The following is a 17,842-nucleotide window of genomic DNA, read 5'->3' as shown; positions in this document are numbered from 1 at the left end:
TGAAAGACACCTTATTAATAGTTGATGAAGTGTGCCACTCCTATTTCTTAAAGAGCTTGAAGAAATCACTAGTGAAAGAAAATGTGTCAAAGCAGTCTATAATGGGAGAACTACGTAAGTGAGACAGTCGGGTACATTCGGATGATGTTAACAACTTTCTCATCACGAGTTCACTAACCTGTTTCCTCTCTATTTTAAGTGTTCAAGCAAAACTGGAAAAAAAATCACTTTCTCAGAAAAAGCGTTTGCTAATGGAACAGAAAGTACTAAATCCACCTTCCTTTAAGAATAATGAGGGCTACAAAAAGCAAATGTTATTCAGGTCCAGTTCTTGTTTCAGCAATGTCATTTTTTGCTATTACAACTAGCTTCCCAAACATCGTTAGCATCACGCATGCTAAACATTGCACCGTTACTTAAGCCTATTATCATTTTACCCGGTAAGGGCGGACATGATCTTGCACATAAAGAACTATCTCGGCGAAATATCTTAATGACTATCATAAATAACTGATGGCATCGGGAATTTCTAGTTAAAGCAGCATGATGGTAAGGGCATGGAATGTTGATGTCATGCTTGTTGTCTAGTTTTGAGCCTTCTAAACATTACTTATTTTCATATTTTAAATCAAATGATAGTTTTCACAACATGTAACAATCAATCACAAGACCAGTGGAGCTACAGAAAAACATAACTAAAGGGAACAGTGGGTGAGGTTTAACTCCAACTGATGAAAATTAGCAGTAGATACTGCAGACACTATCAATATGACACATACTGACCATGGCCTTGCCACACCCAGCTTCCAGCATCTATCCCCTCATTGATTTTGTCCATTTGTGACCATTATCTGTCATCCCAGCCCAAAATTGTGTTGATTCTCCATTGATTAATAGTCACCACGACCAACCCTACAGCGACGATCAAATTGACACTCCATGGCCAAACAACAATGCCAAAACCAATGACACTTTTTCCATGCTTCCTTATCGATCATCGATAAATCTCCTATTATCTTGGGCAAGTCTCTTTACAAGAAATTACTATGAAGGCCTTAGCCTTCCTTCCTTCGAGTGATCGCCAAACCAATTTGTCTGATCCGGCCCCGACAACAGATTAGCACGGCGAAGATGCCCGGACATCAATCAAGTCGTTTTTTTCAGGAAGCAAGGACATCAATCAGGTGGAATCTTTTCAGAAAGCAAGAGCTCCGCCTGTGCAGCATCGATAAGACATTCTCGAGTGATTTGTGTAGCACAGAATGCCTCCATTATTTAATCTGATACAGGAAATGTCCTTTATCATTCCACCCATCCACCAGCTAGCTGCATCTGATGGCACTTCTCTTCAGAGATGGGGACAACCGCAGCTACTGCAAGGCCATTAAGGCATCTGGGAAGGTGGGGCTATACTTGGGGTACATACTGTATAATATTGCAATACAGTCCCTTTTTCTGTTGGTATCAATCAAATGGTTGGTCGAAACATCGAACACGTCCATCTGTCGAACTGCTGTTCCAATGGAACAAATCAAAAATTCATTTTGTGAATTCAACCTTCTCATCCAAACAGTGTCCCTTGTCAAAATCCGGAATTTTGATACAGCTTTATATTGCTTGCAGAAGCAATTCTGTCAGACCAAATTATTGTATTTCTTGTGTTATTCCGAAACGACTTCCCCGGGTAACCAGACATACAATGCAGAATGCACAGCAGCCGTCACCAATTACATGGATCGCCAATTGCCTTTTAGAGTTGCAACAATGTGCTGTGGGGAGATTGCAATAACCTAACAGGAAGGCTGCTTTAGCTTCCTGAAAAGCAGGAAGCACACAGAGGGACTTTTCTGAGACAACATGTCGCAGGTTTGTAATTTTTTTACTACAGCTGATGTTTTCTTGTCCAATTAACCGCGTGACAAACAGAGTGTTGCATCCGGGTTACATCAGACATGTCACGGTCATGGTCAAGGTTTGACGTGTGACATCACCCAACACTCGATTTGTCACATGATTGGAAGTATATTGGATGTGAAAGTGCTATTTTTCAGCACCGTGATAGCTGTCCTTGGTCCTTGAACATACACGGCAAGTCCTGCATTCCAGAACCATCCTATAGATCAAACTTCTGCATTCGTTATAATGCCATTAGTAAGTGTCCGGATCTCCTACCTGATGCATCGGAAAGCTCTGACAGTCGGCATATCGCTTCAGTGAAGAACACTGGAATAAATTCACGCCAAACAAGCCCATTTGAAAGTGGAATATTATTTTCAAATGGTTTATGACAGTAAGAAACCATTCAGCCTGCCATACTGCTTATATAGAGCTTATCAGGCCGATTTATCAGACTTCCGGATGAGAAATTCATCATATCATAAATAGCAAACAGCATAGACAGCATGTAGCGGTTAACTGACCATTTGGACTCATAAAATGCTGTGGAATATGCACATACTAGATTCCTGACCATGTCTCTCCTGAGGCAGTACCTTTTCTCTGAGGTAACCACGGGTTACTGTTCTGTATTCCAAGCGATCACGCAATATTGATCTTGGTAAAACTTTCATGAGACATGGTAAACAGGCAATTACTGACCTGTTTATATGGAACCACCACATAAAAAACATGTTGTTGTACATTTGCAGTCAAAGTGCTCTGGGCGCAGAGGGATTAGAAGAATGATCTGTGGTATAAGGACAGAAAAACTTGTAAGGATTTGCGGTCGAAGTGATTGGGGCACACAGGGGATTAGTGGCATCTGAAGCCTGCATGTGAACGATGTGAAGTTAAGCTGAGAGAATCAAATTAGAGAATTGCATTAAGAACAGAACAGATTTAGCCAGAATTTATACCAACGTGATTTTAGATGGATAAAACAACCGTACCTCTTTGTACAGGAAGTGTAGGTGTAGGATTGACAACCTTTGCCATCACTTTTCTGCAGAGACCATCAGTTTTGGTCCAGAAGATGAAGACTTAGAAACCAAGCTGTGGCAATCACTGGATGACGGTGGACTAGCTGCCAACTTTGTGACTGCCACAAAATCTGAGATGGCCAAAGCCAAATAAAGTAGAAAAGGAAGTGTGCAAATCTACATCCTGAAAGTTGCTGTAATTACTGAGGAATCTTCATAAAGTCTGCTCCAGAACACCAATATCATTGTAAAAACCATTCATATAGATCAAAATAAGCGGTAATAATCCAGTATAAATTGATTCATCACACACTTAGCCTTTCTGTAGAAGAACATGAAAAAGAAGCCAAACAATGCTGGCTGCACTTTTGTATATTTTTATTTGATTTTTATCACCACTTTCCCCGAGTAGTGCTGCTCCTTGTGGAGTTTGAGGATCACTTAGGGAGAGATTAGATTACATGCAATGAAAGGATGTGACTTAGTAGCTGATACAATCTTCAAAGGCTGTGATACAAGGAACTTCTCAGCAAGGAAAATCTGTCCTTTGGTCAGAGGAAATATGGATGCAAATTATCAAGCCCGAGTTCCAGGGACGAGGCTACTCAGAGGAAATTGTTTCATCTTGGGCATTTTCAGTTTCTTGTCTACCACCTTGATGCAGTCTCCCACGTCACAACAATCTCCCTAGAGGCTGGCAGTGCACCTATAGAAGTCCTGCCTGTAAGGTGGAGACTGTAGACTTGACAGGGCTTGCAGTTAAGCATGCAGAGATGGCAATGAGCCACTGTAAAATAGGGGCAGAAGATGCAATAATTTGTGCCGGCTGCTGTTTCCTCAGCACCTCTCTGCTCACTTTCCTGTATATGAAACAAAACAGATCATTTAGTTGAAATTAATATTCTCTTACAAAATGCATCTTTTATGAAAAACACTAACACTCAGATCGATTTCCTTTACACTGGCATGCCATTTAAAATACTTTCATCAAAACTGTTGGGGGTCACAAAGGCTCACCGCACAGTGACACTTGGACGGCATCAATAAAGAATGATGCTGGAATTCTAAGTCGTTAGATATTATATTTAAATGAAATTCCTGAAGAATGATCAATCGTATTTAGTGACCTTGACCCGGTGAGAAGATTAATTGCCATGACTCTAGAGAATTTAGTTAAGAAGAGATTCTCTGTCAAACCAATTTATCGGCTCTGCCATTGTTCGTCAGTCCTAGTCTCTTCCTTCACCTTCCAATCAGATATATCGAGCATAAGGAGGACTGTTGACACAGTGGAACCTCCTACTGGACACCACAGTTTAGGAGAACACCCTCCTTATTAGGGAGAGTGATTTTTGTCCAGAATTGGTTGTTCCCCATGAGTGGACATTTGTCATTATCTCTGACACAGTTTTCCTACTCCGTCAGCTAGTCCAACATCAGAGACTTTAGAATAATGCTAGTTTCTACGAGACATCTCAAACTTTGAACTGAGTGAACCTCATATAAAAATATCTCATTTCAGTTAAACTTACTTCATGCATTAAGATCAATGAAGCGTATAAATAATGGATGTATTTTCTGTCCCATCACTTTGTGAGTGTCTTTAATCATCCCAATGACTGCCACATATCTGACAAAGATCATAGAGACACGTAATGATCTGATCAGCCTTGTAATTTCGCCAGTTATTCATGGCATAAATCAAACGAAACTTGGCATCTTGACATTTATGATCAGATTGACATAGTGATTACCTGGCGAAGGTACCAGCTCATGAAAAATGCCGATATCTCCATTGATGCCTGCTTTTACGGCAAAGATCCGTCATCGTTGGTGTCAATATCAAAATGACGCTGATCAGTAGTTTTGCTGTGTGAACAATGTTAAAAACAAGGTGTGAGGCGCAAAAATTGGCTGCTTTACAGTATCCAATGGTTGTTAATCAAACTGCACCTCATCAAGTGGCGCCATGGCCTGCCCTCAGCTTCCATCTTGTCAGGTTCGAGGACAGTCAAGGATTCTTCCTGGTCTTGAGTAATCCAGCCTGGATGTCAGCGCGGACATACAGGCAATTTGATGCAAATTTGAGACAGAATTCAGCCAACTGCAAGACTGAAGAGATCTGTTCATTTTCCCCGAAGTCCATCAAAGCAGGAATTGAAGGACAGATCGGTTAATGAAACCTGGTTACTTCCAGTCTTTGTCATGTTGGTGGTAGACCACGCACACCTCACGGAAGCAAGGAAACAAGCCAATTATTCTACCATCTATCTTTGATCACTGCCTTGATGGAACAGCCTTTTCCCTCTGGACCAATTTATCACCATGACAGGAAACTGGTAGCTTTATGTTCAGCTGGGCCTGTTTGTCAAAACAAGTTATGTCCCTATCGAGGTGATCTCCTTCAGTTACATTTATTAGACTTGACACCATGTTAAAGTTAACATTAAGTTAGTGGCTAACTTGTTTTGATCCACATTATATCTCTTCCATGATCCAAATGAGAGGTCTCTCCCATGATCCAAATGAGAGGTCTCTCCCATGATCCAAATGAGAGGTCTCTTCCATGATCCAAATGAGAGGTCTCTCCCATGATCCAAATGAGATGTCTCTTCCTTGATCCACATGAGGTGTCGTCCATGATCCACATGAGGTCTTTATCATGATGCACATGCTGTCTTTTCCATGATCCACATCAGGTCTATCATGATACCAAGCTTTACATACATGGTGTGTCTTCCATGATCCACATGCGGTGTCTTCAGTGACCAACTTCAGATCTATTCCACGATCCACTTCAGCTCAGTTCCATATGATCCACATCCGGTGCAAGTCAATATTTTCCTCAGGACTTAAGACAGTTGCCAGTCACCTTTGATGAATCCTGGCTTAACGACTCCCTGATCAATTTGCTAATGGCCTATTTCATTTCATCAAATTTGGCACCGGAAGTGGCGTTAAGTTTCTTCTTTGGGTGATGTATTTGGAAGGGATTGCTTCCAACTCCACATGTATCACGGTACAATGATATAGACGAGACAAATCAAATTTGAAATGCTTTCCAGCAGAATCAATCTAATAAAGTTAGCGGTAGAGAAACATGAAAATTAGATTCGAATTCAACTACTTTCCATCATCAGGCAATGATGGTGTGTCTAATTGTCAATTTGGTCCTTCCCTTTGTTTCTATACTTAAATCATATCTGTATGCAGGTGGCTTTTTTTTCACTTGAAAACATTGTTTTAGATTCATATCATCTGCGTCAAATTTGTTTGATCCCTTCCGATGAAATCGCTTCTTTATAAACATTTCTCTTTTTCATTCTGGCAATGAACGTCTTCGCTAAAATTAGTCGATCCACTCCAGATTCAGAAGTGTACCCTTTGGGTTCAATGACATGCCATGCAGTCACCCTTCTGACGCACTCCAAATCAATCTGCTATCGTTGCCTGGAAACTATCGGTGATTTCAAAAGTTCTCTCTTTTGACTACATTTTCAAAATGTCTTGCATGGCTTGATACATTTATAGTTGAGTGAATTTGCTAACAGAACTCAATAATTTAATCAAATGGTATTCAATAGTTACTCTATAAGCACAATTTGAGTCCTTCCCAGGGTCACAATTTGTTTTTCAAGCAAATTTTGTCCGATGTTCAGACTGCCAGATTTGTGTTGCCCCCCCCTCCCCATTTCGAAAAAGCCAGGTACCTACCTACTGATAAATTATCGCAAGTCAAGGGCGTCGAGGGTCAGAAATTTTATATAGAAGGTCAAAAAGCATGATTATCGGTATTTCGATTTCAGCGTCATAATGAAGACATGTCAAGTCGTTCCTATATCAAATTAATGGGTCACAATAATTCTTCATCTTCCATTTATTTTCACACTTGTTGGTTCTGATCATGATCTGCTCATAAAGGGAATCACATCCAGGCGATTTACGGCATGCACGGTTCATGTTGCCAGCGAGACATGACTAGGTTCATGTGATAACAAATAAATCATTATGAAATCAAATGTGACATACCATGCTATTTTTACAAGGGTCTTGATTTTATCCAAATATTCTGAGGCACATCAGATGCTGTTTAAGGACAGGAGAGTTCAAGGCAATGGTTTTCTAGGGTGGGGCCCCGCACACAACCTTGAAGGATATACACCAATATCACTGAGTTGACAGCATTTATATCTGTTCCACCAAAGTAAAAACTTGACTTTGCATGCAGATTCACAAAAGACGTTTATTGTTACCGCGAATGATGCACTCTATGGAGCATTTTACATTCTATGTCTTTGATCCTGTCAGAAGAGATGCCTTATCATATTTCCTTCTGCAATTTAATCAAATTCTTGCTGATGTTCAACATTTTTTTTGGGTTTGCGACACAACCTGCCAATTGAATGCCATTTTTAAGAATCAATACCCTGAACCAAGTTTGCAATGACAGTTGTTAGAAAACGATTTTTCATGCACTTGTAATCTAATTTTTAATAAAAAAATATTCCAACGGAAATTTCTTGATCTTATGCTTGCAAATGTCGGTGAAATGCTTGTCTTTTTCCGTCAGACAGATATCAAATTGCTATTACATGTGACACATCAATGTCAGTATTGAACTCATTATCCGAGTGGTCCGACACAAACCACTAGATGACGCTACCCCTCTCCCCTCTACAGCCAGTAAGACGGTTCATGGTAAAACCTCAATTTCATCTTGGTATTCCCAACGTAAATGCTTCTATTTGACAGTTTATAAGATGGGGAATGTTCAATCAAACTATCAATATAGAGCTTCTTTGTGTGTCTAGTAAATCACTTTATCAGCATTTCAAGAACAGGCAAAGTGAGCTAGCGATATTCAAGTATCTAGAGTTCTCACCCTACGAGGCAAAATAGGTTTGCAGGCAAGCAGGCATGGTGAATCAGGTGGCAACATGGCTTTGCCAAGCAGGAAGCCGGCCGGATGGCCATATTAACAATTCACAATCACAATCCATAAGTTTTCATGGCTATAGTCATCATAGGTTAAGGGACAGAAATCACTCGCAATCGGAGCCCTTTAGGTTGTTGGAACGCAGGTTTCGTATTCTCAAATATAGGTTTTGTTTTGAAAACGACAGGCCAACTCCACCCATTATGCTGTCAATCATACTCGTTCTGATCAAAGCAGGTTCTCGTTTCAAAATAATTGATAAAAGGGGACATATATATGAATGTCATCAAATACAAATTGATCAGATATTGGAGACAGAATCAATGTTAAATAAAGCAGGCTGATATTCGCTCTGCAATTAGAATCATCAATAGGAATCTATCAGAGGAAAATTGGAGAAGATTTTACTAATCTGATTTGTCTATCAACAGGAGCAGTGTGGCCGACCTCCGATAAAAGCTGCTGGGTGATTAGAGGTAGTGGGTTCAATCATTCATTGGTGCTGGATCTGCATTCATGGAGGAGGACAGGGATTTCGATATCAAAACTTTGTTTCCAACTTTAATGCAGGTTTCATTTACTTTCCTATTTTAAAAGTATTTTCAGGACAGTACAGTTCTTTCCAGAAGTAACATCCGTGCTGTAACACACCTAAAAATTGTGTGGTGCAGCTGCATCCGAAATGTGCAACAGACCCGATAGCGCATGTAGACTTAATTTGCAGGTTGCATAGGATATTACATCTGGATAGTACTGCAAGTAAATCGTAGATGATCACAACTTGAACTAAAGACAATGATAACCTGGGAATGGTGCAGTATTATGGGTTCTCAAAAGAAAGTCAACATCCCTGAAGACCTCTTCCAGGTTAGCTCTTTGATCTAGCTAATAGAATTAAGAAGCTTGCCCTGTGACAGGTCAGGGGCCTTCAACTTTGTAAGGCTAGATCCATAACAGACGACAATTATCATCTTAAAGTGCATGTCAACATAACTTTACCAGGTCTGTAAGCATCCTAATGTTGGTGTATCTGATCCGTCGGGAGACCAGTCTGATAATGACAGCATCCTGTACCAATATCAGCATGGAGAACCAGCTGTCATGGATAGCGGCAGCCATTGGAAATGCCTTCGTTTTATGACGTTAACATGTGGTGGAAAAAGAACGAGCTGACAGGATGGATAATTGATTAGGAGAATCAATCAATATGATTATCTAATTACAGTTTTTAGCCAAGGCTTCAGCGAAAGAAGTGATTATGTTATTTTTGAATCTGTTCCAGTTAGAGCAACGCATGGTGTTTTGATACCAGAAGTAGGTAGCCGCACCTTTACCAAGCAACCACAGAAGCAGTCATGATGACCCCAGACCAGACATATCCCCAAGGGTTAAACCTAATTTGTTCTGTCCAAACAGTGAAGCCCTACATGTATTCTTGTCCACAAATATATCATACCCGCCAAGCAACCAATATTGGACTGGTGAAAACAATCATTGAAGTTGCGAACTTGTGTTTGAGCGTTATTCACTCAGTCAAATACCCTCAATCCATATCAGATGTACAGCAGCCTGGGGTGCAGGTTGATGAGTCTCATGACGGATGCCCTCAGCGTGATTAGTTTTCCAGATATACAGGGGCTTCACTGATACACACCCAACACAGAGGGTCACAACAGCCAGCGAGTAGTAGCCGTCCAGGCATTTAATAAGTTAAACCAAAGTATTGATAATCCGTCAGAATAAGATCATTTTCTCCCTTAGCCACACCAATCATTGGCAAGGCCGTCACCATTTTACGCTACCATTGGTATTCTGGTCTCTAACCGGATCATCAGAGCAAGATGCATGTCTTATCGACCCTAGAATTGACTGTTCTCCACAATCTCGTAAGAAATGGTGATAAATCTCCCCAAACGAGGCGATGGGTCCTAATCGGATGCTTGTGGGTTGTAGTTATCTCCATGCAAGGCAGACATGTTGGATATTCTGGAGGAGCTGGCCTAACCTCTTGTGCGCAAAACAAGACTTCTTCGTCCCTTTCTTTAAACCCTTTCCCTACAGCAGCCACTTTTCAGCATGCGCCACCATGTGCCGATAGTGGATACCAATAATAAACAGAAGAGCTAAATTTTATCAGAATCGTCAAGGTGAAAGGCACTGATGTTGATTTTAAACAACAGTCCCACCGCAGCACCAGTGACAGAGACAGCATCTTCACACTCTAGAATCCTACGACGAAATGCCAGGCCTCCTGAGGCCCTAATTGGCAATATATAACTCAAGGAAACTAACATCCCCAACGACGTGGTTTTGTCCCCAAATCACTAATCAAATGAACACTGGGGAAAGGTCACTATCCTGTCACGCCATGTTGTCTGAGTCTGAGGAAGAATAAAACCACTGGTCCAAAAGACATATGGAGATGCTGTCCACGCATTTGAATATGAGGAAAACATACAGAGTCGAAAGAGAAACTATACCTTTGGTCCGGCTCCTGCACGCACATCATTCACCTGTGAGCACTCCAACACCTGACCTTCCTGCAACGAAAGAAAGTTTAGATTCAGTGATCATACCTCGTGCAATTATAAATGCATGAAATGTGTACACAACAAGGGGCATTTTACAAGCTAGCATGCCCATAGGTTGTCATTTTGTTGTGCGAAATTCTAAAAATACGCTACAACATAACACCAAACCACTGTAAGACACACCCAGGGAAAAAATTCCCAAACAGAAGGGTTAAACTGTTTCATCCACAACACGCAGCACACAGCAGACAACTTCTAAAGGTATTCATCAACCTCCTCCAAACCTAATTTCAGCCGAGCAACAAAGACAGGTTCATGAAAAATCCGATGACAACTGGATCCAATGCAATTTGAGGGACGATCAAAAGATTATTAAACAATATCGCCCATACGGTCTCTATAGACATACAGGTTGCGGTAATCAAATGAGTCGTTATCAATCACTAACGACCAGCCATCCCAAGGCAATCTAACTCCATTCCCGATCAATAGGGAAAACTGATGAAAACCTCTCCGAGGATTCTATGCAGTTCGATAACTTGATCAATGCACTGGTTCATCTCGTAGCACAAGGCAGCTACATTTTTGCAGCTGGTTGTTGTACAATCATGACAGTGATATTTTCCCAATTTGGCAATTTTGACTATTTTTCTTAGAATAAGCAAGTTCTGACAACAATGCAATGTTGATGAACCCACGGTGATCGCAATGAAGGGTTGACTATATCTGTCTAAAGAACATGCTCTACAGAACCCTTGCCTCGAGGCATGGCTCAAGCCACCTGATTACATTCTAAAGGAACTGGATTTGTGAAAGAGAAGGAACCCAACAGTAGACAACAGTGGTCAAGGGAAGACTGGTCTTGAAAAGACTTGAAATCAGTTGTGAAAACGGGAAGTTTTTGAGACGAAAAGTCCTTATTACATGAAATTTGGCAGCCACTGGTTACGTGTAAGCCAGGAATTGAATAACAATAGCATGCAAAATCTTGAAAGGAAGAGAGCTGCTTTCTTCCTCAAAACCAATGCCGGGATGCAGCAAAGCAAATTGGAGTTTCGAGTTGCAGATATGTTAAAATTGCCATAACAGTTCACTTATCACAGTAATGGATGCCTGAAGCAGCTAACTGCTTCAATTGCAGGTGGTGACCATCGGTTACGCCACTAAACCTTGACTTTTTTAAACGTCCCCCAGGTAGGCTACAAGAGAAATATAATGCTGAAGTGAAAGCTAGTACAACAACATCCAGCTTCATGTACACGTAAGCTTCAAAATATTGCAGTTCAGAAATACTTCTTGCACTCCAACTGAACATATTGTAGGGATGATCAGTTCACTGCATAAGACTTTTCGCTTTGACCTGAACATCATTCCAGCCTGCCTGAAGAAACTTTACTGGTTTCCTGTCAGCAGTGCTTTACACCACAAAACATCCCCTGGAGACTGAAGAGTTGAACATGATCCACCTAGCTTCCTACCAATGTTTGGAGCAGGAAGGAAGAAGCAAGAAAGTCAGGGTTTATTTAATACTTTTTGTAACCAGTTTGTAGCCAGTTTTTGACAATTTTTTCTGACCAGTTTTTGTGGTCCCTTCTGGTACTACCTCCTTCATCACTATTAACTATAGTAGTAGTCTGGATAAAGTCAGATGAGACCAGATGACTTATCTGCCACTATCCAAAATTCACTAGTAACAGACTTCCTATTTAGCCTGCACAGGGGTCCACTTTAAACCAAATCAAGCCAACTTTTGATAGATCACAAATTTGCGCTCAACACAGGAGGAGTGCTTTTAATTTCTGCTACCTCAATCTAAATTCACCCACAGGACTCCTCGTCTCCACAACAAGGATGATTGTTGAAATTGAAGCATATGCGAACCTCATTCATGAAATTGGTTTTACACGTCAAGTCAATGAAACTGCACTTGGGGGAAAATCATTTGACTGAGCCAAAGACATGATCATGGTTTCAGTCGACAACTAAGACAGTGATACCCCTACTGTGATATCACAACCTATCAGATGCGCTTTGGCAGTTCATGTCAGGCAGTCCATGTTCGCTCCTATCTCTGTCAGACTCCAAGACATCCATCTTAATTCACTGGCCAGCCGTAAAGACTAATGACTAGTCTGCGTGCCTTAAAATCACCGACTTATCATGTCACAATTGGCTAGATCTCACCGTCTTACCAGTTGATTGGAGATATAGACTGATCAGGAATGGTCTGAGGAGCTGATCACGACAGACACCTCTGTCAATGCTGATCAAAACAGGTTGACACCAATTAATGGAAAACCAAAGGATTGATCAATAACCGTGGTAATACCAACAAGTGATAAGTGCAACGGTGTCATCACCAGAAATCTATGGTTGATACTGAATTGTGTTTGAGTTGGACTTGGAATTCATTTCGATGTAGCCTTCAGCATTACAGCAGCCTTTTTTTCTCAGTGTCCGCAAAGGAATGTGTCTTGAACAATCATGGATATCTGCATGGCCAGCTCACTTTATTTGAAGAAGAATAGTCCAAAGAAAGCCTTAGATGCTGCCTACCATTCTTGTCTGTGTCCCCTTTTGCATCTTTGTACGTATGAGTACACCTTTTTTGAACTTACAGTTCGGTGAGCTATGTTGTTACATTTCAGTCGCCCCTTCTTCCAGTCTGGACTGCCAGAAGACATTCAACCAAAGGTGTTGTCTCAACTTCGTAACATCCTATTTGGCAATAAACATTCAGCTTTACAACCACGGGTTAACTGTCCGATACATACCAAGTGTCTATCTGTCTGGTTTGCTCTGTCTAGCTTCTCCATAAAAGTACATTGTATGTATCATTGGTCTTATAAATGTCAAGTAACTAATCCCTTCTAACATAAGTGCTATGGATCTTGTCTGCTTTTCATCTCTAAGAACTTCGATCGAAATGTGACAGCTTATGGTCTTAGTTCGAAACGGTCGTACCGTTCATATTGAGTAAGCATGCGTAAATTTGTATTTGTACAATCTGATATGATAAATTGTTCTTATCATACTATGCTCGGACAGTTTGGGGTATCTTTCTATATGATGCCGTTGTAGTCCCCAGGCAAAAAATACCTATCATACGATAGGATTATCAATTTCAAATTATCTGTCCCATCATGCGACTCACCTACATGACATAGGGTGATGGATCTACAATGTAACCTTGGCTAATCCGTCGCTAGGAAGCATTTCTGGACAAGTGGCCAATGTAAAGAATGTGCAGATCTGGTGTAACCAGTACTTGAAACCACCAAGCAAAATTATTAGAAGGGCAGGACTCCTCCACGCCTCACTGGGACGCGCATCCTAGTTGAACCAGAAATAAACTGCTGCTGTGTTCTATTCACATTATGTCCCATCAGCACCCACCTGTCATTAAAATCTACAGCATTGATTTTCATTCATGCACGGTATTAAATTTACATGTCATTGGAAGTTAACTTCAGTACGTTTGCTCCACACTCACAAACAAATATCACCAACCTTATTGACAAGTCTCACATAGACGCGTAGTTTAGCTTCATACACGTTATAGTACCGCAGATTCAATATTCTGCCGATATTATTGTGTGTGTCCTGGGCCGTACTTTCTAAACAACAGGTTTTCAATAAGTTTACCGACTATTTTATCGTGAATTCATACAAATTTGCTCAGTAGTTTTGCATAAGATACATAATAGAGTGTGCCCCAATAACCAATGCATGTGGGTTGGATCAATAATTGCTAATGCAAGACACATAAGCCACCAATATCTTTCCTGTTCAGAGATTTTAGTCTACATGCCATAGGCCTTTGCTTATTGCTTTTTGCACATAAAATGCAGACATCATAATAATGAGTCATCAATACACTGTGCGCGAAATATGCAACGTACTCCTCATTCTTAACATGCTCCTAAGTTTAAGATCACTGTGATGAGTACCATACAACCTGTTGTGATCAACGGACAAATCAACCAGCTTACAGTGTATGCTGAACTTGAGAAATATTAGCCATAAAAAAACTTGATATTGCATTTGGTTCTGAGAAATATTTGAGAGACAGGAATGTCGAGGAATGCATCGTACTTGGACCCAAGAATACCCCCACGAACTATAAAACAGCATGTTCAACTCACCTTTCCGTCACTCTTCCAGTAGATGAAGAATCCGAATTCATCCACCTTGACATTCACGTTGTACTCAACTGAGTTATTCTCCTGGAAAGAAAGCCCAAGAATGTTTACGGAACTTGCATATATTTTGAGAAAGGCTTTACAGTTTCTGGTTTAAAAAGCACTGCAGTTTTCAGAGTTAATTCTTCTGCAAAGCAGACATAACTGGAGAAAAAGTTTATGGCCGTTTCCCAAAAATGCAGCTGTACCACTAAAATCAAATTTGTTCTGATTTATTTACATGTAACTGCCGGCCAAGTTGTACGCGTCAGACTGTGGGCAAAACCTGCAACGTGATGCATCAAAACCATCACCATTTCTGAGTACTATTGATAAACTATCGAGATAAATGAAATCATGAGGTCGATCGAACTTGAAAACCTTGACATCACAACATGAATAAATGGAAATTATTGCTGAAGAAATGGAAAAAGATTAAAGGAGGACATCAATCAATCGTTCGTTCCGATTGACTTGTTTCATGACAGTGCCACTGATCAGATGTTGCCGGCGCGTGAGATACAGCAAGCGTCTGCTGATACGGTGATGGTTGTCTGATTGTGACAATGTGCAAGAAGTTAATTTCAGTAAGATTGTGTCATAGATGGATTGAGCTGGACTGAATATCAAGGACAGTGACACAAAATATGGTTTGAAATGATGTTCCTCAAGTCAACCAATCAAGGTAGCATATTTCAAAATAGGCCAATGTCAGGCAGAAATCGACTGGGGGGAGTTCCTCAAAGCGTTCATTCGATCCTCAAAGTCTTTTTTGTGGGCTGCAAATGCATGAAATGGTATAATAGATAAGATGAGCCCAACATGCCCAAAGTTATGTGTATGACAAGTGACTTTGGCATTGAATGAATCAAGACTACTTGACTTTAGATGAATCAAGACTACTTGACATTGGATGAATCAAGACTACTTGACATTGGATGAATCAAGACTACTTGACATTGAATGAATCAAGACTACTTGATATTGGATGAATCAAGACTACCATCCACCTGTACGATTAAAACACACACAAAATCATCTTTAAAGCAACAGCGTGTGCTGCACTGCTCAGATTTCATTGTGTTTGATTATAATTTCCATTCAACCAAATCACACTTAATAAGGACATAGTCACAACCAGGAAGGAGGCTGGGATAAGATTACTTGAATGTTGAACTTACGCAATCTCTCAGTCTTAGGAAGCAGAAAGGCATTCGGTTAATCCATTTTCAAGTCTTGCCATAAAAAGAACAGATTTCAGCCCACCAACTTTTATACCTACCTCATCCCACCTGTCAAGGACACAGCCGGTTTGGAGCAACTCAGGTACAGGTCGCTTCCACTCGAAGTCGTAGAGCTTAGCCATAGCTAGCCGCTAACGGTTGGCACACGGTTATCCTGAAGACACAAGAATATCGCTTTTGAAAAACAAAACAAACTAAAAATGTCTCCTTCATTGAATTCGATGACCCTGACAGTCACGAGTTGCTCAGCTTGATTTACTTTCTTGAAGACTCTTTACCATGTTAACTTTGACATTTTATGCCTCATTTTAGGACAATCAAGACCTAAAGCCCCTGGCACTTCCTTCAAATTCCAGGCATTTTTGACTTTAAAAAATACTTCCATTTCTTTTCCACGATATACACCCCAATCTTCTCTATATGTCTTCACCGACTCTGGACCAGTATGTGATAAAATGCACGTTGGCCCTAAAAAAATCATCCATTTGGCTGTTTCACAAAAAAATTGTTCCAATGTTTGTTGAGAGCAACAATGTAGCCCCGCATAGCCAACTGACTTGTCAGATACAGGAATTTTTATGGAGGAGTTGATACTCGGAGTGGAAATCTGGCTGAACTGCGTACAACGTACCGTACTGGTACGTGTATTCCCAGGTAGCATAAGCTAGCACTTAGCAGTTTTTTTCCATGAGGCTATCCATCCTGTCAGAGTACCCTTACATCCAGCAGTGAGTTACTATACAATGTTGCATGGATGAATGCCTCACCAGTAGCAACACCAGGGTTCAGATTCTTTTCACCCAACGTTTATGTATGTTTACAAAACCAGTATCATCCTGAATTCAAAAGCGGTAGCCAACAAAGTGCTGATTCTCTTGCACATAAAGTGATGCCTGAGATTCATACACCTGGTCAATATAGTCCTGAATGAATGACCTGCTCACCATAGTGTACATGAGGGTTCGTCAACTTTTTTTCCTCACAAAGTAAGCTTTTGTCCATCGACTCCAATATGGTCACCATGGTTACAGCACCGCTTCCAATCTCGACTCTACCATGAAATCTACAGCGGGTATGGCTGATGACAGCCAGCTGGCATGAGCAAACAGCCATGACAAGTCAGTATACATCTTTCGCCTATACTTTACCTTTATGGGTGCCAACCTGACAAGATATGTACATTTGTATGTAGGACAAGACTGGAAGATAGTTCATTGATAAATGAAGACCCAGCAGTTTTTCGATATTTTCTATCGCCAATGTTTTCCAGGGCTTCGTACAAGCAACTGGTGAATTGGGACTGGAAGGTTAAAAACAGCCTTGAAAAGGGTGAGGTTCGATTGGTGTAAGTCAACTTCAAGACATACGAGAGGGGCAAATAGCAACAATTTCTTGTTGTAATCCCAATTAGGATTAGATTCGTTCTATTTTCAATCCAAAGTATGGATATCCAACATTTAGTGTTTGCCACAAAACGTGGCACGTCCAGTTTTCTGAGATGGTAAGACCAGTAAAGGTTTGGCCAGACCACATACATGAAGCCAGACATCCAGACTCGGGGGGAACAAGAGCAGAATTTGGCTGTTGACCGCTCTTTTGATTCATACTCCAGACCTGTCAAAGACTCTGTAAATGTAGTGTCAAACTCTAAGAAAAAGCATCTTGATTGACATTTACTCTGACATTGCCAATGTCCCTTTTTTTATAACGAGATCCCAACTGAATTAGTGTTGGAAAATGATAAGAGAAAAGAATAATGGAGACCGCCTATTATGAATATGATACTGGAAACATGGCCTACAAACAAATCTGACCCACCCAGACATAATCATCTCAAATACATGTAATGTCCCCGCTTGATCCTCTCAATAATTACACTCATTTATCCGACAAACAATTTCTGTCATTATCATATTGCTGAGAGATGGGTGTGGTTCCCCCATAAAGACGCTATCCTCTGCAATGTTAGCAAAGAAAGGTATTCTGCCATTGTACGATAAATTACTGTCAACTGTCAAAATAATGCACGAGA

The 17,842-nt window shown here is 40.7% G+C and overlaps 1 protein-coding gene across 11 annotated transcripts in view; it reads right to left on the bottom strand.

Moving 5' to 3' along the window:
- Positions 1–17,842, bottom strand: part of LOC135485579 (1-phosphatidylinositol 4,5-bisphosphate phosphodiesterase beta-4-like) — a 60,959-nt gene that overhangs the window by 41,998 nt on the left and 1,119 nt on the right. For all 11 annotated transcript variants that reach the window (XM_064767746.1, XM_064767747.1, XM_064767749.1 and 8 more), the window contains exons 2-4: positions 15,849–15,964; positions 14,531–14,611; positions 10,335–10,394 (exon numbers count right to left, since the gene is read on the bottom strand). In XM_064767746.1, coding sequence (XP_064623816.1) covers positions 10,335–10,394; positions 14,531–14,611; positions 15,849–15,932 — 225 coding nt within the window. In that variant the 5' untranslated portion in view covers positions 15,933–15,964. The remainder of the gene's footprint in view (positions 1–10,334; positions 10,395–14,530; positions 14,612–15,848; positions 15,965–17,842) is intronic.

Source organism: Lineus longissimus, chromosome 3 (assembly GCF_910592395.1).
Source record: "Lineus longissimus chromosome 3, tnLinLong1.2, whole genome shotgun sequence".
In the NCBI taxonomy this organism is placed as follows: domain Eukaryota; kingdom Metazoa; phylum Nemertea; class Pilidiophora; order Heteronemertea; family Lineidae; genus Lineus; species Lineus longissimus.
This window is presented reverse-complemented; position numbering and strand designations above follow the sequence as displayed.